The sequence below is a fragment of the Staurois parvus genome, unplaced genomic scaffold (genome assembly GCF_062004578.1).
Source record: "Staurois parvus isolate SC_StPar_1 unplaced genomic scaffold, SC_StPar_1.0 ptg000232l, whole genome shotgun sequence".
NCBI lineage: Eukaryota > Metazoa > Chordata > Amphibia > Anura > Ranidae > Staurois > Staurois parvus.
The window spans coordinates 5,863,363-5,887,635 of NW_028318028.1; the positions used below are offsets into that span (position 1 = coordinate 5,863,363).

General features: G+C 41.8%; 1 protein-coding gene across 1 annotated transcript in view; it reads left to right on the forward strand.

Annotated features, from left to right (window-relative positions):
- LOC149460292 (class I histocompatibility antigen, F10 alpha chain-like) overlaps positions 1-8,904 on the forward strand; it is a 29,502-nt gene extending 20,598 nt beyond the window's left edge. Inside the window, exons 5-6 of the mRNA XM_089679896.1 lie at positions 1,809-1,838; positions 8,718-8,904. Of these exons, the coding sequence (XP_089536022.1) occupies positions 1,809-1,838; positions 8,718-8,779 (92 nt within the window). The 3' untranslated portion in view covers positions 8,780-8,904. The remainder of the gene's footprint in view (positions 1-1,808; positions 1,839-8,717) is intronic.
- The last annotated feature ends 15,369 nt before the right edge of the window (positions 8,905-24,273 follow it).

Genomic DNA, 24,273 nt, shown 5'->3' on the forward strand with positions numbered 1-24,273 from the left:
AAAGTTCAGACCTCATTGGCCCCCAGAGCGAGGACCACTTACGCAGCAGAGAAGGAGCCAGCCCAGCGGAAGGCCTGAAAGCAGCTACCAACCCACCAGCTCATATGAACAGGACTGAATGTATACCCCCTGGGCCAGTTAAGGGGAAAGAAGCATTCTGGTGGGAACCTGGATTAGTTCCTTCCTCAGGACTGTTCACCTTAAAGTGGCAGGCACTGAATCCCCTGTCCAGGGATTCCTTTAGACAGCTGGATAGAGGAGGATTATCTGGTTTCTGGAGTGGTACACCAGGAGGGGCTGGAGAGCTCTCCAAGAAGAGAATTTTGCTGTGTAAAGACTTGTACATAGTTGCAGGAAGTTGCAGTTCCATCGGGCATCCTATACACCCCTTACCCCATCCAAGTTCAATTACCCTTAATAAAACATAAAAACCAAGCTAAAAGGCTGTTTACTGTCCCCTGGATACAAGTCTGTGTGGAAAATGTGTGTTGCCTGGCTGTGCAGGACTATGGGGCAACCTAAATCTTCAGCAACTCCTAAGAGGGTGGTGCTACACTTAAAAAAGACAATATACATTTAAGGAAGTGTTTGTTACCCCAACATTTCACATTCCTGATGTGTACCATGTGCTTGTAGGCAGGTGCAGTCTGTACTCCCCACTGTAGGTGCCGATTGACCCAAAGGGGCAATGCAGCAGGGGAAGGAAGTCCTGGGGAGATTAGTTCCTCTATGATTTCCTGTGGGTACCTGGGAGCAACTTTCTGATTGGGTGCTGGTCCCCACATGACCCCTTCTGAGATCTCGGGTGAGGACAGAGCTTAGCCAAGCCGAACTTCCACTCCTCCTTGAGATGCTGTCAGCATCGCTGCAAACCTCTAGACCACTGTTGTGAGTTTTGCTTGTGTTTCTGGGTGGCTGTGCTCACCAGCCAGTCCTGTTATAACTTGTTGGAATGTTTCAGTATATTCTTTTCTCTGTAATCCACTCCCAGGTATTCCCTGCTTGCTGCCAACTGTCATTCAATTTTTGCTTAATGCAATCTGGAGATCCTAAGGTGTTGGTATTCCCCTTCTTAAATGCGCGCAGTGATCAGTAATACTGACTAGTGGCAGTATGTAAAAAATGTAAACTGTATTTATTCCATTTTTTTTACTTTTTCTTTTTATATTTTTTTTTTTACATCCTGTCATCAGAGTAGTTCAGTGTCACCATAGTGACACTGTACTACTTTGGGGGGTTGCTCAGGATTTTTTTTCACTGCTATTGCTTTTAACAGTAAAGTTCATTGTTATAAGCAATAGCTTTAGCTGTCATGCATAGGTTAACATTCATGACAGCTTAGTTACTATTGACATACTGTGATTGGCTACAGCTAATCACATGGTACAGGTAGCCAGCTACCATATGATAGCTGTGAGTTAATCACAGCTTCACGACACTAAACAAGCAGTCATGAATAGAAACCATTTATGGCTGTAATTGTAATCATGTGATCACTATGATCAGTCATAGCGCTCACATGATACCTTGGCTCATAAGGGCTGGTTACCGGTAACAGTAATCTGCTGTGTTCAGTGGACACAGCAGTCACAAGAGAAGTGTACCCTAGCCAGGAACAGGTTGGATGACATACATATACGCTATCTAGCCCACTTGTGCTGTCCACCGGCAGAAAATGTATTGTGGGCAGGCGGGAACTGTTTGGCCATACAGCTTATATAGCTAATTTTTACATTCTATATGACAGTTTATGATGAGCTTGTAGTGTTTATTTTCATGTTTCTAATTCTACCTACTATTTATTTTAGAGAGGAAGATTGGCTGCAGGACAACCAGTAGTAAGTATTCCATCATGACCTGTTATCTTTGTTATTTTGGGGGGTCTAGGTATAAAACATTTGTTATATGAATGACTTAAGCATTTACACTAGAATAAGAAATGATTGCCGTATTATTTATATCATGGCTATCTGCTATGATTGTCAGCTTTATCTAGTGGTCATGCAGCATTATTTTATTGAGCTATTTTAGGAAAATACCACACTATAACCATTAGATGAAGCTGAGAATCATAGATGAAATGAGATTGAGATAATCATATTACAAGCAATATGATGATCATTCATTGTGCATATGCAAATGCTTTAAGTGTTATTGAACCCAAAACAAAAATATATTGCAGATACCAATCATTAAAATAGGCTTTTTATCCTCTGTTTTCACCTTGTGATGTGGACAGTAACACACCTCCTGTATTAGGGTGCCCCCAATCTGGATGAAGGAGCAGAGGGACACCTGGGTCACTTTTGGACAGGGAGTAACCAGAGGAAGGAGACCAAGACTGTGAGCTAGGAGACTTGATAATTCCATGCTTAAGCCCTTGTAGATCATTATCTCATGTACACATATGCACACTCAAACATGATGAGCAGCATACTGTGGCATATTTGTAGTGTATCCAACTTGGCCAAGTATTGAGAAACTGTGTGAGTCTGTCCTGAGAGATATGGATCAGTTCCTCCATGGCTGAGATTTTATTCAGATGAAAGAACCATTCCACTATCGTCTGGCTGCATTGACCGTATGCATGGCTAATTATTTAAATTATTGGTGTTTGAGGAATTTGGAATGGTATATTAAATATTGTGCAGGAGTAAACTCCAGAGGGAGACTTGAAACTTCCACTGTTATGCAGTGAACCTCGCTCTAGAAAGGTTACAAGACCATACACAGCCATTAGATGTGAATCAAAGAGCAAACTTCCTTATGGCATCTCCAGGATTCTTTAGAGACTTTGGTGAGGTATTTGTCTAAAACCGAAGGAGTGCGATACCAGCGAGTTTGCAGCTTAAAGCTTCATTCCTGCACATTGATAGAGAGCCCTTATGAGTCATCAGGTAAATCAGCTCCCAGTCCTCCTCAGAAAGGAAGATCCCCAAGTCTTTCTCATTTTGAATGAGACTGTGAGCCAAGGGAGTAAATTATTACAGGTAAGTAGAAGAAATTGTATGAACTCAAGGTGTTTCAGAAGTGAAAGCAGATTCAAAAGCTGTGCATTAACTACCGAACAGGTGAAGCTTTTAAAAAGTAGCGAACCTGAAAATTAGTCCAGAGGAGCATTGGGATATCCGAGGATCAGGTGGGCACTGCGGAGCCATCCAGGAAGAGTCCCCTGTCGAAAATATGGCAAGCTCTCATCATGGATTTAGGCCATGAGCAGGGTAGGAATAGGCTACCAAGACATGAAGGGAAGTCCGGGTTAAAGCAGAGGGGCATAATGGGTCCCTTTCACTTTCAATTGTATTTTATTGAAAAATTAATAAAAACCTAACACCTACCTGAAACACACGGGAGGGAGAGAGGAATAATGGGTCCCTTTAACGAGGGAATGGAGTATGCCTTACAGGCAAGGTGGAAAATGTGGAGGGTCAAGCCTTTGAAAGAATGCAGTTTAAATTTTCTAGAGGAGGGGGTCTACAGAAGCCTGGGGACATAATTATGAGGGATGTGAGAAAACATCTGTTCTGCCATAACCCAGTGCTTTATGCACTAATGGACTGACCAATTAATCACTCTTGCTAAATGACAGGCCCAGTGGTATTTCTTGATATCTGGGAGGCCAAATTTGCCCAGTGCTCTGGGAAAGGTTAGGAAAGTATAGCTGAGACAATGAGTTTTACTCTGCCAAAGAAATTTAAGCATTGTATGCTTCAAGGATGAGAAGAATGCTGTAGGGAGAGCTATAGGGATTATATGTAATATATACAGCATACAGGGCAAACCATTCATTTTCAAAATGGCAGCCCAGCCAAACCAGGAAAAAACACATTTATCCCAAGAGTCCAAATCATGGGTGATGCGAGATAGGAGAGGAAGATCATACAGGTTGGACAGATTAGCCAGCAACTCTCTCCCAAATAGGTAATAGCACCTGCCTTCCACGCAAAGGAAAAGTGCCTTTTGCAGTATGAAACCCCTTCAGCCAGGGAGGAGATGTTAAGGGCATTCGATTTTGCATAGTTAATTTTCAAGTTTGAAAGTAGCTTAAAATTGTCCAAATCATGCAGTAAGGTGGGCAAAAATGATTGTGGGTCAAAGAGGAACAGTAAAATATCATCAGCAACTGCTGTCAATTTAGGATCTCTCCTGGCCATCCAGTTGAACACCTTTTCAGTATCCAACAAAAAGAAAAACCTCTTCTGCCCATTGGTCCTCATGCAGTGGTGAAAATTCAGGGCTTTAAGGGTGTTGTCCTGGGTCTCTCTGCCCAGGACAAACCCCAACTGATCAAGAGACATCCATTTGGGCAAAAAGGGAAGAAGCCTGTTTGCCGAAAGCTGAACATTGACGCTAATCAGGGAAATACAGTCATGGCCAAAAATATTGGCACCTCTGCCTTTCTTTCAGATAATACACCACTTCGCCCAGAAAATAGTTGCAATTACAAATGTTTAGGCATTCTCATGTTTATTTCTTTTGTTTGTATTGGTATGCCACAAAAAAGTGGAGAAACAAAAAGCCAAATCTGACACATTCCACCCAAAACTCCAAAAATGGACTGGACAAAATTATTGGCACATTCTCAAAATTGTAAGAAATAATTGCATTTCAAGTTTGTGATGCTGCTGTAATTTGTAATTAAACTCACCTGTATTAATTAGCAGGTACTGACAGTTAAAATGGTGAAAATTTGACTCAACCTTTCTGTTGTGTGTCTCTGTGTGCCACATGGAGAATGGAGAAGAGAAAGAGCATGAAAGGAATTGTCTGAGGATTTGAGAACAAAAAATGTGGAAAGCATGGACAATCTCAAGGTTACAAGTCCATCTCCAGATTTAATGTTCCTGTGTCCACTATGTGCAACATTGTTAAGACGTTTACAGTCGCTAATCTCCCTGGACATGGATAAAAAAAACTGATCAATGAAGGATTGCTCAAATGGTGAATAAAGAACCTTGATCAACTTTCAGACAAATTCAAGCTGACCTTCAGGCCCAGGGTACAACATTGTCAGCTCGCACTATACTTTGCCATCTGAATGAAAAGGGATGCTATAGTAGGAGACCCAGGAGGACCCCACTACTGACACAGAAACATATAAAAAGCCAGACTGGAGTTTACCAGAACTTACCTGTGGAAGCCAAAATCCATTTGGGACAATGTGCTGTGGACAGACGATACAAAATTACAGCTTTTTGGTAAAGCTCATCATTCTACTGTTTTCAGAAAAATAAAAGAATACAGGCCCTGTAGTCAAACATGGTGGAGGTTCACTGATGTTTTGGGGTTGCTTTGCTGCTTCAGGCACTGAATGTCTTGACCGTGTGCATGACATTATCAGAAAGACTACCAAGGAATTCAGGAGCGCAAGTAGGGCCCAGTGTCAGAAAGTTGGGTTTCCATCAGAGGCCATAGGTCTTACAGCAGGCCAATGACCCAAAGCACATTCAAAAGCAAGTCACAAGTACTCAGAATTGGTTTCAGACAAAGTAGTGGAGTGTACTGAACTGGCCAGCAATGAGTCTGGATCTCAATCCCATAGAGCTTTTGTGGAGAGATCTCAAAACAGTAGCTGGGAAAAGGAACCCTTCCAATCTGAGAGACCTGGAGCAGTTGGCGAAGGAAGAGTGGTCCAAAATACCAGTAGAGAGGTGTAAGAAACTCATTGATGGTTACAGGAAGCGATTGATTTCAGTTATTTTTTCCAACGGTGCGCTACCAAATATTTAATTGAGGGTGCCAATAATTTTGTCCAGTTTATTTTTGGAGTTTTGTGTAGACTGTGTCAGATTTGGCTTTTGTTTCTTAATTTTTTTGTCATACCAATACAAACAAAAGACATAAACATGGGAATGCCTAAATTACAACAATTTTCTGGGTGAAGTGGTACATTATCTGAAAGAAATGCAGGGGTGCCAATATTTTTGTAGGTCTATAATTTTTGACCTGAGTTACATCTTTACCTTCCTTGGAAATCAAAGTAAAATGGGCTTCCAGCAAGGAGGGAAAGTGCACACTAGAAGCGGATAGAGAATTGAAGTGAGCCAGAAAATGAGAGGCCAAAATCTGATGAAAGCATTTATAGTACTAGATAGTGAGACAATCTGGGCCTGAGCTCTTTCCAAGTTTCATAAGCCTGAAGGCCTGCTCAGGCTCTTTGGCCAAAAGGGAAGCCTCCAAACATTGAGTTACCTGGCAGAAAAGATTGTATGCACTCCTTTTTTGCATCGACAGAAGAAGGCAAATTGTCTGACGCCTTCAAATTATACAGGTTTTCATAGTAGTGTTGAATTTGTTTTGCAATTGCCACTGTGTTGTGATGGAGTAGACTCTCCTTGTCATGGATCGCATGGATCTGGAGTGTTTGGCGTGGAGGGATCTTGCCATTTTCTCGTGTTTATTCCCATGCTCGTGGAAGAGCTTTTGAGTCAAGAGGAAATTACTCTTGGTATGAATTCCCAGTTCCTCCTTGACCTTTGATCTGGCCCGAATGAGGTCCAAAAGCGCAGCCTGAACCAACGTACCCTTATGGACCTTTTCTAGTGTGGTAACGGTTTTCACAAGTTCTTTAACCTTCTGCTGACTGGCCTTTGAGAAATTGCTAAAGCAATAAAGTCATCATGCATCATGCATTTATGCACCTCCAACTGGGTAAGTGGGGAAGTGACATGGGTGTCATTCAGCTGAAAGTAGGACTGTAGGGTCGACTGAAGAGCCTGTAGGCAAATATGGTCGCTCAAAAAGGAAGGGTTCTACTGCCCATAGGCAACTGAAGAGCCCCTGGGTGAATATGGTTGCTCAAAAAAGGTGGGTTCAACTGCCAAGTTTTCATCCCTCAAGCTGAGGAAAATGAAGAGTTAGAGTGATGGGGTGATGATCTGAAAGGAACATTAGTTCTATAGAAGCTGAGTGGAGCTATCTCAAGCCTGTCTGAGAAAGAAATAAGTAGTAAATGTGTGAATATTGCTGATGTGATGCAGAAAAGAGAGTGTAATCCTTCGCTGAAGGATATAATGTGCACCAAGCTTTTTGAAGTATCAACTCCAACAGGTATGACTTGATACACGGTGTAGCCCGGTAAGGCAAGGAGGGTAAGCCCATCAAAGTATAAAGAGCAGAGGTGAAGGGGACATGAAAGTTACCCCCTAGCACAAAAACCCTTCATGAAACTCCTTTAATTGCATACAAACTTCCCTGAAAAAAAACAACAACCTGCCTCTCATTCGGATAATACACATTAGACAACATCACTGGCCTAGATCTGCACTTACATTTCAAAAATAAGAAGCGGCCGTTCCGGTCCACATTTGCGTGCTTAAAATGAACTGAGTGTGTCTGAAAAACCACATAGGTATTCCTCTGGATTTAGAGCTCTGAGCAGTGGCATGATACACTGTCTGGCATCTGTGATTGGGAACACAATGAGACTTAAAATGCATCTCCTGAATAAATACACCCTGGGCCCTATGTTTTTGAAACTCATGGAGGAGATCCTTTCTCTGGAATATTCAAGCCCTTATTGGTGTTAAGTGAAAGAATTTTTATATGGGACTGGAAACTTGTATTGTCAGACCTTGAAAGCATGGGGAGTGCCTTGCCAGAAACCCCTCTACTTCATATACTGGGACAACCACAGAAGGTGAACCTTTGGGATAAAGGTTTTACACAAATAAAAGCTGATCATTGTAAACACCCCTGTCAGTGTTAAATGAGTTGCCTTAACCCCCTAACTGCTACATCCACAGGACAGCTTGTTCTGTTGAAAAATAACAGACTTACTGGCAAGATAAAGGAAGACAAGCCTAAATAACAAAACTAATGCATCCATCACATTGTTGCAGTATAATAAATGTATCCTGATTATCTCCTATAAGTGTCAGCTCCATCTAGTGGCCATATTGCAGTATTATTTTATTGAGGTATTTCAGAAAAATACCACATTATCACTACTAGCTGGAACTGACAGTCATAGGAAAAAATCATATTACAAACAATACAGTGATCATTCATTGTGCATGTGTAAATGCTTAAGACATCTACACTGTGAGTTTTTTATACATAGACTCCATAGTGTGTGGTGTATATAGAACATGATAAGGAGATGAGAATCCCTGCAGGAACACTGCACAATTAACACAGCTGTTATTTTCTACGTTATTATATACTAGTAGAAATAACCAAACAGCTAACATTACCAGCTCTAAGGCAGGCTATGCTTGGGTCGAAATTCAACAGATTTTTTGTCCAAAAATCAGACCTAAGAATAATTGGCTGATTATCGCTCTGTTAGTGGATCAATGGCACCGGATGATTTTCGTGGTTCCTCCCCTTTTCTGTGATCGGGCATGTTGAAAAATTCATGAAGATTTTCGACTCAATGATGGTCAAATTGTACACTCGTTTTTCCAAAAAGAATATGCGCATGATCCGTGACCTAGAAGGAACAGAATTTTCACCTGTTATATGGGGTGAACTTTATGACTTGGTCGAAATCATTGATGGCATCATCGGATTACCGAGCAAACAAAGTTTTCGATTTTCGGACGAAAAATCGTTAGGGATTCAAACCATGTATGGTCTGCATTAGGGTAAATACTTTTCTAAAGTGTGAGCACAATGTGTATGTTTGTTGTTTTTATATGGTGTATACAATTAAATCAATGTAAAAAAACTAACATAATTTTCCTGCCACCTAAATAACTTCACTTTTTTTCTAGCTCAAGATAATCGTTCTCCATCATCCAACAACCCAAAAGACTGTGTATCCCCAATGATTTAATTTTATTTATCAAACCCCAAAAATGCAACTAAAAGACTTCATTTTCCACGAAGAAGAAGATTTGTCTTAATCTGTTCGTATTTTTGCTGTTATTTATGTTTATGATGACTTTTATTTATTAATCCCCTCCCGCCCTGAATATTGTCAAAAGCCGGGCGAGCGAGAGCTCCCTGGTTTTGGGGAGACATCTTATGGCCCTAGCAGTCGTGCTGCAGAGAGAACAGATTGTGTAGCAGGCCGGTCCTGGTACTATGTGACTGCTGTGACCAAACACAGTGATCACATAACATTTGTACAAAATGAATGGTTTTCATTCCTATCCATTCATTGTGTACTATTGTTATGATATCAGTGATTAGTCATGGTGATCACTTGGTACAGACAGAGCCAATCACAGCCCATCTGTACCATGTGATAGCTGTGGCCAGTCAAAGCTCTCACAATAGTACATAGTGGCTATGAATGAAAGCCATTCATTAAATGAAACTTAAACATTAAACTGTTATATGCAATTATCAATGTTATATGCAATCATATCTTTAAAAAATCCTGATCAACTCCCCAGAATAGTACAACACTGCACTGCTCTGGTCTCCGTGTGTAATGAAAAAATTGTGAAAAATAAAATGAAAATTGGAAAAAAAAAGAAAAAATGTAAAAAAATAAATATTTTTTTTTTTTACATATTGTCACCAGTCAATATTTCTGATCACTGCCACACCAGTCATATAATGAAATTGTACTGCTCTGGTGACAGTATGTAAAAAATTGTGAAAAAAATTCTATTTAATTTCTGCATTTTCCAAAAAATTGTGACACAAAATTACAACTCAGAAAAATTCACCACACCTTTTAATAAATACCTCAGACTGTCTACTTTATATAAAGGGTAATTTGGAGGATACATGTGCTGTCCTGACATTTTAGATACTCAAGAAATGAGATAGGCTGTCAGTATATCAGGGTCAATCAAAATTCAAAGATAAATACCAGGGGTCTCCATACTGCCTAAATAAATGGCCAGTTTACAGACTTTAGACTTTAGGGTGGGCTGAACTATGCCCAATGGGAGTAAACACTGCCCAATCTTTGGTATTAGGAGGAAAAAAACTTTGCTGTCAGTTGGAGGAATAGTGCCCCAACTTTGTTGTCAGTGGAAGGAATTATGCCACATAGTTTGTGTCAGTGGAAGGAATAATGCCCTATGGTTGGTGTCAGTGGCAGGAATAATGCTTCAAGGGCCTGATAAAGGCAAGCAAATGGCCGTATTCGGCAAACACTGATATATACCATAGATTGTAGACTCAATATCTTTCACACAGACAAATAATATACACTGATACAGGTTATTTGTACCAAAAAAAAATGCAGCAGTTTACATTTTGGCCTAAATTTATGAATTTGCAAAATTGTATAACAGAAGCAAAGAAAAAATTTGTTTTTTTAATATTTTTATAAAAAACAAAAACATCTAGTAGTGATTAGATGCCACCAAAAGAAAACTATCTCAAAACAATGATAACAATTTGTTTTGGGTATAGTATTGCATGACTAAGCAATTCAAGTGTAACAGTGCTGAAAGCTGAAAATTGGCTGGGGCAAAAAGAGGGTGAAAGCAGGGTGGATAAAAATCAATGATTTTTTCAAAAACAATCAAAAAAATCAAATTTTTTTGATTTAAATTGGATTTTTTTGATTTAAATCGGATTTTTTAAAATAAAATGCTTTTTGAGGAAAATATATTACCATCCAAAGGTTATTCCATCATGAAATAAAGATTAGTTTTTTAATTATGTAGAATAAGGCTGCATATGTTTAATTTTTTTGGTAAATAAATTCCATTAATCCATTCACAATGTCATGCTCTTCCAGAGGTTTTTGTAAGATTATTGGGCAGTTTCTCTGCCTACAAGATATTATCACAGATGCTTGGTTTACTTTTGCAGTTCTCAAAACTGAATTTGACTCAGCAGAGATCACATGCCTCTTCTTCACAGCAAAAATGTTATAACATGAACAGAGTTAAGAAAAAGACCTTAATCCTAACTTCTACAAACCTATGAATACAGAATCAACCCCTTCAGTGCTAAGTTTCAAGACGTTCGGTGAATACAATAGAAACAATATTTTTCTGATTGTTTGGAGTGGAATAGATCTGCACAAGAAGAAAGTGAAACTAAGTGTGAGGAGGAAGGGGCTGACAGTCTAAGTTTCTTAAAATATATATATTTTGTTTAGCCAAATTAGTTAACAAACATGGATGTTTGTTTAAGCAAATAACATATGCTGTAATGTTATTGTTTCAGTTGAATAAATCTATTTAAATTGTTATTATTAAGGTAATGATTATTTTTCTCCTTCCTACATACAACAGAAAAGTTGTCCAAATATATTAAACTGGGGATAAAAAAACTAATATGAAAAGTTGTTATTCTAAAAATCTTCATCTACTTGCATATTAAAGTTATACCAGCAAGAATTAGTCTTTATGTAAAAAACTAGGATTTAAATCAAGCCTTACTGACTAGTGATTTAAATCGTGATTTAAATCGTGATTTAAATCAGTTTGATTTAAATCAAATCCACCCTGGGTGAAAGTATCTAGTATTCAAGTAGTTAAATGATGCGGAGAACCTGGGCATTCCTGGTTTGTAAAGTTTGACATAAGCAAAAAAACAATTAAAACAATAAATATATCAAAATATACCATCTTCCAGATTTAACCACTTGCCCTCCTGAGGATTTACCCCCCATCCTGACCAGGCCATTTTTTGAGTTACGGCGCTGCATTACTTTAACTGACAATTGCGCGGTCATGCAAAGCTGCACAAAAATTGAATTGAGCTTTCTTTTGGAGGTATTTTATTACCTGTGCGCTTTTAATTTTTTGCGCTATAAGCAAAAAAAGACCGACAATTTTGAGAAATGAACAATATTTTTGACTTTTTGCTATTCAACATGTCCAGTTAAAAAGTTTAAAAAAATCAAATTTCGTCATAAATTTAGGCCAAAATGTATTCTGCTCTATCTAAAAAAAAAAATCCCAATACGTGTAAATTAATTGGTTTACGTCAAAGTTATAGCATTTGCAAATGGCAGTATAGATAATGGGATTTTTTTTTCTACTAATAATGGTGGCAATCAGCGACTTTTAGCAGGACTTCGGTGGATATTCTGACACTGGGGGGGAACTAACTTGGTGTCAATGACACCTCAGTGACCCCAATACAGTGATCAATGCTAGAAAAAAGTACTAATGGCACTGGGCAGGAAGGGGTTAATGTGAGGGGTGATCAAAGGGTTAACCTTGTGCAGGGAGTGTTTTACTAGGGGGTGGGTTCTTCACTGTAAGCACACTGATCAGGATGGCTGTACTGTGCACAGCCATCCCAAGCAGTGTGCATGAGCTGACAGGGAGGAAGACTGTTTGTAAGCAAAACAATCTTCCTCCTGTCGGAAATGCTTGGTAATCACCGGGCGCCGGCGGGAAATTACCGGCCGGGACCCAGTGATTGATATCTGCGGCCACTCATGCGCGTCTCCTAACCAGAGATGCAAAATCACATATACATACACATGATTCTGTGCTCAGGTGCCGCCTTGTAGCAGTATGTCTGCTGTAGGGCGGTCCTTAACTGGTTAATGTATAAGTAAACACTGTCACTAAAATGTTATAAAAGCGCTAATACGTTTTAATAATTTAAATAAAATTATTTTTAATCTTTTTAAATTTACAGCTTTACTTGAAATAATACTAGGTGTTCATCTTATGAAGGTCCTTGTTCAGGCACTTCCTATTAATGGGGTGACTGTACTTATACTGTGGTCATACTGCGTCTCCTAATTGTTCTTCTGCATTGTCATTCTATCCAATGCCCTCCCACTGAAGAATACAAGCCGCATGTTAGGCTCCATGCACACTAGCATTTTTTATAAACTCTAAAAAACGCTAGAAACAAATGCTGGATGAAAAATGCTGATAATAGCGTTTTTGTGCTGGCTTGTAGTAGTGTTTAGGAGCATTAGTGATTTATTAGCATTTCTGTAGTACATGAAGAAAAAAAAAAACATTTGAAAAAATAGGACACGTTCAGCGTTTTTTTTTTCAGCCAGGAAAACGCTCCCAAAAATTCCACAAAAAAATGTTTTCTTGTTTCTAAACGCTGAAGCTTGAAAAACATTTCTAGCATAAAATAGTGTGCATGGACACAGAATAACACTCTCAGCGTCTTGTAGCTGAAAAGAGTGCTCATAATAGCTTCTAGGAGCCTAAATAATGCTAGTGTGCATGGAGTGTTAAAATTGATCTAAACCCAAGGGCGGACTGACAACTCATGGGGCCCTCGGGCAATAGGGGATCATGGGGCCCCCGTGTCCTTGCCCACACTCAAAGCACACCCAAAAAAGCCTATAAAAAGGTACCAGGGGCATTTCATGGGGCCTCCTACTGACCCCGGGCCCTCGGGCAGTGCCCGAGTGCTAGAATGGTCAGTCCGCCCCTGTCTAAACCGATCCTGTAGCTCATAACTTCCATTCCCTGTAGCGCATAATCATAAAACTTTGTGCAAACGCTTGGTTGCACAGAGATGATGTTAGACTCCAAGCGTTGAACTCCAGCTTTTTGCTCTGCCAGGAGCAGGAGAAATACTTTTTCTGTGTTGAATCCCTTTTGTACTGCCATCCTGGAGACATTAAATATAAAATTAGAAAGCTGGGGGGCGCATGCGCGGCCGGCACTAAGATGGACGTGCTTTAACCGCGGCTCCGTCCACCCACCAGTATTTAGCGGCACTCACCGGCTCTGGGGATCGCAGGCAGCCCACGCACGCTGATGACAAGCACCCGCACCTCCGGGAACATGCCCCGCAGAAGGAAAACCCCGGGGCACCCGGGGAAACTGACTAATTTCTTCCCGGCCGTCGGGTCGGGAATCCAAGATGGCGCCCGCGGCGGCGCACAGGGAGACAGACACAGACAGGAGGAGGAGGACTACAGGGAGCAGCAGACCGATCCTAGGCTAAAACAGCCACTTTACCCAGGGGACCCTGGTGAGTTGTCACCTCCACTGTCCCCCACAACAAGTAGCCCTGCCAAATCTCGGCCACGGCTAGATCAAGACCTGGACCCTGCATATCAGGCCATAAATTCCTTACCTCAGCCACCTCAGCAACCACAAGCACCCTTTCCTGACATAGCTGCATTCCCTGCCTCAGACCAATCACTGACAGAAATATGCATGAAAAACATGCTATTGTCACTACGTCAGACCCTGCATTCTGACATCTCTGCATCGCTCAATCAAATTACCTGCGTTATAAATCAGCAAGAACGCAGAATAAATCACATTGAAACCAGCATAGGAGATATAATAAAAGCACATAATGATCTGATAGACGCCCATTCAGACCACACTTCTGACATTGAGCAAATCAACCTAAAATTGGCCGATTTGGAAGACAGATCGCGCCGTAACAACATCAAGTTTAGAGGGATCCCCGAATCAGTCACCAATGAGGCACTGATCCCTTATCTACAACAATACATTAAAATCCTTATTCCATCGATTCCTGACTTGGAGATAGCGATCGACCAGACCCATAGATTGCCCAAACCCTCATTCTTGTCAGCAGCGATCCCAAGAGATGTATTAGCACGAATACATTTTTATCATATCAAGGAGCGCATCATGACAGCGGCCAGAAACCCACCGCCACTCCCGCCAACACATGCTAACCTCAGATTGTATGCAGATCTATCGAAGGCCACGCTTCTCAATAGAAAAAAAATGATCTCCATTACCAAGGCCCTAAGAAACCACAGCATACCATACCAATGGGGGTTTCCAACGAAACTGACAGTACGACACCAAGGCAGAATTTTCACGATCAGATCCCTTGAAGCAGGCCTAGATTTACTAAAAGCCTGGAACATCATACCAGAAGATACGCAGGGAAATACTCTTCCTCCTGTCCAACATATGGAGGCGACATAACTAATAACGCAGACCAAGATGCGTTGAGGCAAAACCATATTTAAACCTCTCCCCAGAGGCTCTTGTTCAACACCGATCTACTGGCTTTCGGCCAAAAATAGATGAAACTCGCTATACACGCTTACACCTGGCTTGACCCTTCAAACGGTCAAAGCTCGTTCAAAACCCCCAGTTTTACAGTAACTATGAAAGTTACCTGGAATGCTTGCATTTTTCGCAAGTTTTTTTTTATTGTTCTATGTTCCCCCTTCCCTCCCCAAATGTGGCACCATCAACTGGACACCCCCAACCCAGGATCTACTCAACATGACTCTACATGGAAGATTAAATCCAGCTCACCATTCGCATCTAATCCACACCACAGTGATATAAACCCCATCTCTCGCAAACAATCATCCACCAAACTACGCATCTCTCAAATAACAAACCACTCAAGTACACATCTCAGAAACAGGTCATTAAATGATTAAAATCACATCCCTCAATGTACGAGGCCTCAACTCCCCCTACAAAAGATCAATGCTATCCAAAGAAGTCAGGAAATCCCAGGCTGAAATTTTCTTCATACAGAAGACTCACTTCGCCACAGGGAAAGTCCCTAAGCTACAGCTTCAACACTTCTCTCAATCATTTATGGCAACTGACACTAAAAAGAAAAATGGAGTCCTTACCGCCATTAAAGACACCATCTCACTCCGAACCATCTCAAACATATCCGACTCACATGGTCGATACCATATCTTAGTGTGTCAAATGAACGATATAATTTACACTTTAGTGAACGTTTACGCCCCAAACAGTAAACAACCGTCTTTTTTCCGCAAGCTCTACAAAACCATATCACGTCATAAGCAAGGCAGACTTATTATTGGAGGCGATCTCAATGTCATGGGTAATCCGCTCTTAGATTCCTCTTCCATTAAAAAACCCTCCAAACTTGACTTTAACCATTTCCTACATGACCACGACTTATATGACATCTGGAGATGTCAACATGGAACCGAGAGGGACTACACCTACTACTCCCCTTCACACCTCTCGTACTCGAGAATAGACAATTTCATCACGGACAAATGGTCATTACAGCATGTGAGATCATCCAAAATCGGAACCATAACTTGGTCGGATCACGCTCCAATCAGTATATCCTTAGACGACGATATACGCCAAGCAATTCCACCCATTTGGAGACTGGATTCTTCACTTTTAAAAAATCCTGAAAACCAGAAGCACATTCTAGAGGCCCACAACCTATTTTTCGATACGAACTCTACCCCAGATGTCTCTGTCACTACACTTTGGTTAACATACAAAGCCTACATGAGAGGTATCCTCATACAACTGAAATCTCGCATAAATAAACAGAGATCCCAACACATTGACCAATTACTGACCTCCATCCGCTTACATGAAGACATTAACAAAAAGACCCCGAACCCTTCTACATCTGCAGCCCTAACCTTAGACAGAAACAAACTACGCACTATTTTACTTCACAACTATGAGGCTAATCTGCTAAAAACTAAAACCAAATTTTACACATTAGGAAACAAGGCAAACGCCCTCCTTGCCAAAACTGTCAAACAAAAACGAATCAAAGCTAAAATTTCCACAATCCAACACCCCAATACACACACCATATTAACAAACCCACAGGACATAGCTAACGCTTTTGCAACATATTATCAGAGCCTATACAATATAAAAGACGACTCAAGAACAACCCAACCAACTACTCTCTCCATTGTAAATTTCTTACAGAACATAAATCTTCCTCGCATTACCCCTTCTCAACTTGAATTGCTATCGGTACCGATAACACCAGCAGAAATTAAGAAAGCCATAAATACTCTTCCCCTAAATAAATCACCAGGGAACGACGGCTATACCAATGAATACTATAAATCACTAGAACCCAATCTTACCTCTCACTTAGCTGCATTATATAACCATGTTGCAACCAATGGAGAATTCCCCCCTGGCATGCTACAGTCTATAATCACCACCATCCCGAAACCGAGCAAAGATCCCCAACTAATACAAAACTACAGACCGATCTCATTACTAAATACAGACATAAAAATATACGCCAAAATAATCGCCCTAAGATTACTCTCGTATCTACCCACGCTAGTCCATCCCGATCAAGTAGGATTTATACCCGGTAGACAAGCTCCTGACGCTACAAGACTAATTATATCTCTTCTACACCATCTTGAGACCAATAATCAACCCTCTATTCTCCTATCTTTAGATGCGGAAAAAGCATTTGACGGAATTCACTGGAAATTTATGACCCTCACTTTACAAAAATTCGGAATAACAGACTGGATGCTCTCGGCAATCTTATCCCTCTACTCCAAACCCACTGCCAGACTACTGACCAATTGTACACTCTCTCAGCCCTTTTGCATTTCAAACGGTACTAGACAAGGATGCCCTTTATCCCCCATAATTTTTGCCTTACTTATTGAACCACTAGCATCTAATCTTAGAAACGACCAAAATTTCACGGGAATTAAATTCCACCAACAGGAACACAAGCTTAGTCTTTTTGCAGACGATATTATCCTTATGATTACAAACCCCTACAAATCACTTCACTCTATACGCACACATACAGTTGTGACCAAAATTATTCAACCCCCAATGCTGTAAAGGGGTTTAGGGACTATAGTGTACATTTGGAATTGTATTCAGAATCAAATCCTACAAGGACGTTGTAACTACCCAAATGCAACTAAAATGACATCAATTGTTTATGTAATACAGTAGTAAATGGTTCTTATGTGGTTTCTTCATTGCCACAATTATTCAACCCCTTAAAGACTACCACTCTGAAGAACAGAGGTTCATACAGGTGCTTTCCATCAGGTATTGAAAACACCTGTGGATGTCACCGAGCAGCAATCAAGCATAATAAGCACCAATTAGGCAGCTTTAAAATGACTGTGATACTCAGCTCCTTCTAGACATTTACTGGTGTGGTTACAAACATGGTGAAGGCAAGAGAATGGTCCAGGAAGACAAGAGAAGAGGTGATTTCTCTTCACAGGAAGGGCAATGGCTATAAGAAGATTGCAAAGATGTTAAACATACCAAGAGACACCTTAGGAAGCATCATTCGCAAATTCAAGGCAAAGGGCACTGTTGAAACGCTACCTGGTCGTGGCAGAAAGAAGATGCTGACTTCGACTGCTGTGCGCTACCTGAAGCGTAGAGTGGAGAGAAGTCCCCGTGTGACTGCTGAGGAACTGAGAAAAGATTTGTCAGATGTGGGTACAGAAGTTTCAGCCCAGACAATAAGACGCACACTGCGTAATGAAGGCCTCCGTGCCAGAACTCCCAGGCGTACCCCCTTGCTGTCTCCAAAGAATAAGAAGAGTCGACTGCAGTATGCCAAAAGCCATGTGGACAAACCACAAAAGTTGTGGGATAGTGTTCTGTGGACTGATGAAACAAAATTAGAACTGTTTGGGCCCATGGATCAACGCTATGTTTGGAGGAGGAAGAACAAGGCCTATGATGAAAAGAACACCTTGCCTACTGTGAAGCATGGTGGAGGGTCAATCATGCTTTGGGGCTGTTTTGCTTCTGCAGGTACAGGGAAGCTTCAGCGTGTGCAAGGTACCATGAAATCTCTTCAGTACCAGGAGATATTGGATGGAAACGTGATGCAGTCCGTCACACACCTGAGGCTTGGGAGACGTTGGACCTTTCAACAGGACAATGATCCCAAGCATACCTCCAAGTCCACTAGAGCATGGTTGCAGAGGAAAGGCTGGAACATTTTGGAGTGGCCATCGCAGTCACCAGACTTAAATCCGATTGAGAACCTCTGGTGGGACTTAAAGAAAGCAGTTGCAGTGCGCAAGCCTAAGAATGTGACTGAACTGGAGGCCTTTGCCCATGAAGAATGGGCGAAGATACCCGTAGATCGCTGCAAGACACTTGTGTCAAGCTATGCTTCACGTTTAAAAGCTGTTATAACTGTAAAAGGATGCTGTACTAAGTACTAAGATTGAATGTCACTTGGGGGTTGAATAAAACTGATAATGCTGTGAGCACAGAAAAGACATTTGTGGTTATTTCATTATAACTGTTATGTTATATTTGTCTGACCTACAAGTGCCTCTTTAATGTAAATGTAAGCAAGATGACTGAATGATCAAAAGCAATGTCAAACTGGCCAAAACACTCAATTTCAGTGGGGGTTGAATAATTTTGGTCACAACTGTATACGCAGATATGCGGATGTTTCATACTACAAACTTAATGAACCCAAATCATCTATACTAAATCTACATACGCCTATTGAAACCCAAACCTTAATATCCAAAAACTTCCCCTTCACCTGGGAAACACATAGCATACCCTATTTAGGGATCAAACTTACCGCAACTACCAACCAGCTCTACGCAACTAATTACAAACCATTACTGGAAACCATTCCTCAAGAGTTAAAAAGTTTACGCACGACCACTCTATCGACTCTAGGAAGAGTAGCAACTATGAAAATGTGCATTTTACCTAAAATATTGTATATCTTTCGGACACTTCCTATTCCAGTCACCCACACCTTTTTCTCCAAACTTCAAACCACACTAAACAAATTCTTATGGAACTATAGAAGACCTAGATGCTCCACGAACCTACTACTACGCCCACCCTCTAGAGGTGGAGCGGGTCTCCCACACCTAAAATCTTACTACCAAGCTGCTCTACTGGACCAGCTCTTCTTCTGGTGGCATCCTACTGAGGAGAAGATCTGGACCAAACTGGAAACCTCCTTGAGCCTACCACAAGCAATAACAGATACACTATTCATACCCCGAGCAGCTCAACCTAAAACCCTACAAACACACCCCTGTATACAGGCTTCACTTAATGCTTGGCTTGACTTCTGCACCCGCACTCAAACAAACAAAAGTAACGTGAAAATCCCAACCCCCTTATCATCACTGCACTTCCTAACCCCTCACTTAAACATATCAATATGGAAAAACCTCGGTATACTTCATATCCGGGATATCTTTACAAACCATAAATTAGACTCCTTCTCCGCTATCCAACAAAAATTCCATCTTCCTGACAAGGAACAATTTACCTATATAAGAATAGCCCACTCCATTTACAAAACAAAAATTCCAATTGAAATAACAATTCCTGCAACTGCACAACATTTTTTCCAGAGAATACATTACCCTAAGAAAGGAATTTCGACTTTCTATTCACTCATAACCGAAATGCAATTCACTACATACACCTCCTCCTTAATTAACTGGGAACGAAATCTTTCCCAGACAATAAACCCAAACACCTGGGAAAAAACGTTTACCACCACCTTTAAAGCTTCCAAATGTAGCTCCCATTGGGAAACTTATTTGAAAATCCTACATCACTGGTACTTAACCCCAACCAAACTATCCATAATCTACCCCCAACACTCGCCGACATGCTGGAGACATTGTGGAGAAAGAGGATCACTTCTTCACATACTCTGGGAATGTAAATCACTCAAATCATACTGGAATAAAATATTTCAGATAATCTCCTCAATCTCAGGTACTTTAGCTACTCCAAACCCCGCCTTAGCGCTCCTCCACATTGGAATAGACACATTTCCTATAACTGTACGCACCATTATTATCCACATTTTAGCAGCTGCAAAATCCAACATCACCAGGTTATGGAGATCCATCACTGCCCCCTCATTGTCCCGTCTTATATCTGACCTAAATCTCCAATGCGAGATGGAAAGAAGAACAGCACTCAATAACTTCTCCTTTCATAAATTTACAACCCAATGGTCACGCTGGTTAAACAACCCCAAATGTTCAATAATCTGATTACTCTCAATATTAGCACAAGGCTCCCTATCCACACTGAGTAGGTGCTCTTCCCTTCCCCTCCATGTGTTCCTAGTTTACTATTTCCTATCCTCCTCTCCCCCCCAAATCCTATGTTCTTCCCCCCCTTATATCTCACCAGTTTCCTTGAACGGTTCACAACACACTGAGCATACCTCTCATTTATATACGTAAAGGAAGATAGGCTCCCCGGCCACCTGGTGGGGAACCATCACTTCTCAATCTATTCAAGTTTATGCTCTTAATGTTACTTTTCTCAAATGTGAACCAGTTATGATTGACTATCACACATTTTCTTTGTATGTTAAAACGTTAATAAAAAGTATTTGAATATAAAATTAGAAAGCTGTTTTTTGATTGCTCTAATGAATTCACAACTCTTACACAGACTGGTGTATTGTTTTACAAAATCTGGGGCGGGGGGGGGCAGTTGGGCTTCTTACAGGGGCTAGGAACCGGAGAACTCCTAGATTGTAAGCTTGAAAGAGCAGGGCCCTCGAACCCCTCATGTATCACATTGTATTGTATTGTATTGTTACTGTACTGTTGCATGTTCTGTCCCCCTTTGTAATGTACAGCGCTGAGTGAACTGTTGCCGCTTTATAAATACTGTATTATAATAATAATAATAACTTTATGGACCCTTAGCTGTCCAGCATGGACTGGTTACCCTTCTGTGGATTAACCTCCCTAGCGGTCTGATTATGTCCATATTTCTGTGATCAAAGCGGTACATTTTTTTGCATGGAAATATGTATTTTTTTATTGTAGGCCTGTAATTTTTAGGAATAACTCACTGAAATCTGTCCGAACAAGAGTCTAGTAAACATCCCGGGTATGATAAAATTTGAAACACAAAATCATAAATTATTATATAATATATAATCATAAAAATAATAATATAATAATAATACATTTAATTAAATAATATAAGCAAATCAAAAACACTGAAATTTGAAATACAGCGCCAAGTTCGCACATCACTGAGCAAAGTCGCAAAATCGTTTTCAGTGTCTGATGACGAATTTCCCCACGAATCATTATCACTCAATTCTGCAAGTGGTTCTAATTTACTATCGCTGTTCTCTAGCTGGTCTAAAACCGCTTTTGACCTAAAGGGACACTTTTTGGACGCCATGGACGTTTCTCAGTTTCCAGGCAGAAAGAACAGTAAAAATGCAGGCAGGACACAGGACAAAGCACTAGGGACAAAATGTGATGAGAGATCCCGGAGCAATGCTGCAGGGTATTCCCGAGTGTAGCTCGGGGTTACCGCTTGTGGTGCTGAAACTTAACCCCGAGCTACACTCGGGAATACTGCCAGGGAGGGTAATGTCAGTAATGGACTCTCAAGACTACTTGCTACTTTCGTGGCTTATTTGTCTTAATGGACTAAAGGACTGTTTATGGACTTGTTGCTATTCAGGTTTGATCACTCTTTGGGCACTAGAGAGCCTCTAGACAGGAATGTATGTGATACTGTTATTGAAGAACTGTTCCTGTATGTTTGCACTACTTCAATAAAGACTGTTAGTCCTTTAAATGCATGGTCTGGAGTCTCTCAAAGAACTGCATTGTATGGTGTATAAAAAAACATCAAAAGGGGACTGTAGGTTAGCATAGGTACTGTACATTTTAGTCCAGAAGATGGTTTGCTGTCTAGCAAAGGCTATATTGCCATTGTTGGGGACAATTGTGTATGTATTATTGCTAAAGGCAGCAAACCAGCCAAGTGACTTGGCATAGGGTGATGGTTACTGTGGTAGTGAACGGGTGTTATGCTTGACCACTTCATTTGCAGATGGTCCCCCACATACTGGGACTGGACCAGGTAGGGCATGCCAGTAGACAAGCTGGCTCCTCCTGACGAACTTCTGTGCACAGGCTAATACATGAGGAGTGGCTGGTTTGTACTCTTGAGGGATCCTGGCCAATCCTCAACAGGAGGCTTGGCAAGGGGCCAGGGCAACCCTTCAAAGTAAAAGAGCTTGTTCAGCAGAGGAGAGTTGGAGGGGAGCCATAGAAGAGAGAAAAGAACGTGAGGCTGGATGCAGGAGCCTGTGAGGGGGCCCAATTGAAGAGGGCTCACCTTGGAAGATGGAAAACCTGGACTTCATCAGCCCTCTGAGGAAGGACCCCCTGTGTGGCAGGGAAGGAGCGGCCCAGCTAGAAGCAGCCACCAACCCACCGGCAGCACAGGAGAGGCACCAAGAGAGTACACCTGCACCCTCTGGGCCAGTAAGGGGAATGAGCACTCTAGTGGGGAACTGGATTTGCTATCTTATCCAGGATTGTTTCACACTGCAGTGGCCGGCACTGGATTCCCTGCACAAGGATTCACCCAGTACAGCTGGATGAAGAAAGGAGTCATCTGGGGTCTGCGGCGGTACTACAGGAGATGCTGGCTAGCTCTCTCTAGAACAGAAACCCTCAGGCAAACCCTCAGGCATCCCATAAACCCCCTTACCTAATATAAGTTCTAAAACCCCTAATAACACTTCAAGACAAGCTCAAGAACTGGTTTCTGTCTCCTAATGCAAGTCTGAATGAGGAAATGTGTGATGCCTGGCTGTGCAGGACTATAGGGGGACCCCAATATCTTGCAACTCCTAAGGGAGTAGTGCTACAGTTATAACCCGTCAGTTTATTTTTTGCCATTTCTGCCCCATTAGGGATATTTACCCTCATTTCCATTGTAAGATTTCTCCTCTATTACTTTTCTAGGGAGAACCCAAAATTTGGGGTTTTATTTTACTTTCACTTTCAATGATAATGGTAAATGGGAAAATAGAGAGGGTAAAACAGGGACACAAAGAGCAATAAAAACCTGACAGGTGTCTTAATCCAGGGCTTGAAATTTCCACTCTCCTGCTCACCAATGGTGAATCATGGTGGGGGCGAGTGTGTCCCCCATGGCAGGGGCATATCTACAGCGAGGAAAACAAGGTGTTTGCCTAGGGTGGCAATTTTTAGGGGGGCGACACCGCTCCCCAGAAGAAGGGACCTTTTGGGCAGCAGCGAACAGAGCCAAGCAGGATCGCCAGCAGAGGGGCTGCACCGGTACCCTTGCAGTGGCCCAGACAGCAGGAGAATCAATGTGGGGGAGGGCAGTTGCAGAGCGATGCTCCTGTACCTCTCCCTCCAGCAGCTGATGAGCTGAGACCAAGGGACAGCCTGGAGCAGGGAGAGGAGAAGTGTCGGAGCGGAATAAGCCCGGAGCAGGTGAGAGAGGGGGGGAGAGAGGGGGGGAAAGAGAGAGAGAGGGAAGAGAGAGAGGGGGGGAAGACAGAGGGGGGAGATGGGGAAGAGAGAGAGGAGGGGGAGACAGGGGGAAGAGAGGGAGGGGGGAGAGAAAGCGGGGGAAAGAGAGAGGGGGGAGAGATAGATGGGGGAGGGAGAGAGGGGGAGAGGAGAGAGAGAGGGGGGAGAGAGAGAGCAGGGGGGAAGAGAGAGGGGGGGAGAGAGAGAGGGGGAAGGGAGAGAGGGGGGAGAAAGAGGGGGACGGGGGAGGGGAAGAGAGAGAGGGGGAAGAGAGAGCGGGGTGAGAGAGAGAGAGAGAGGAAGAGAGAGAGAAGCGGCGGAGGGAGGGGAGAGGGGGGAAGAGAGAGGGGAGAGAGAGGGAGGAGGAAGAG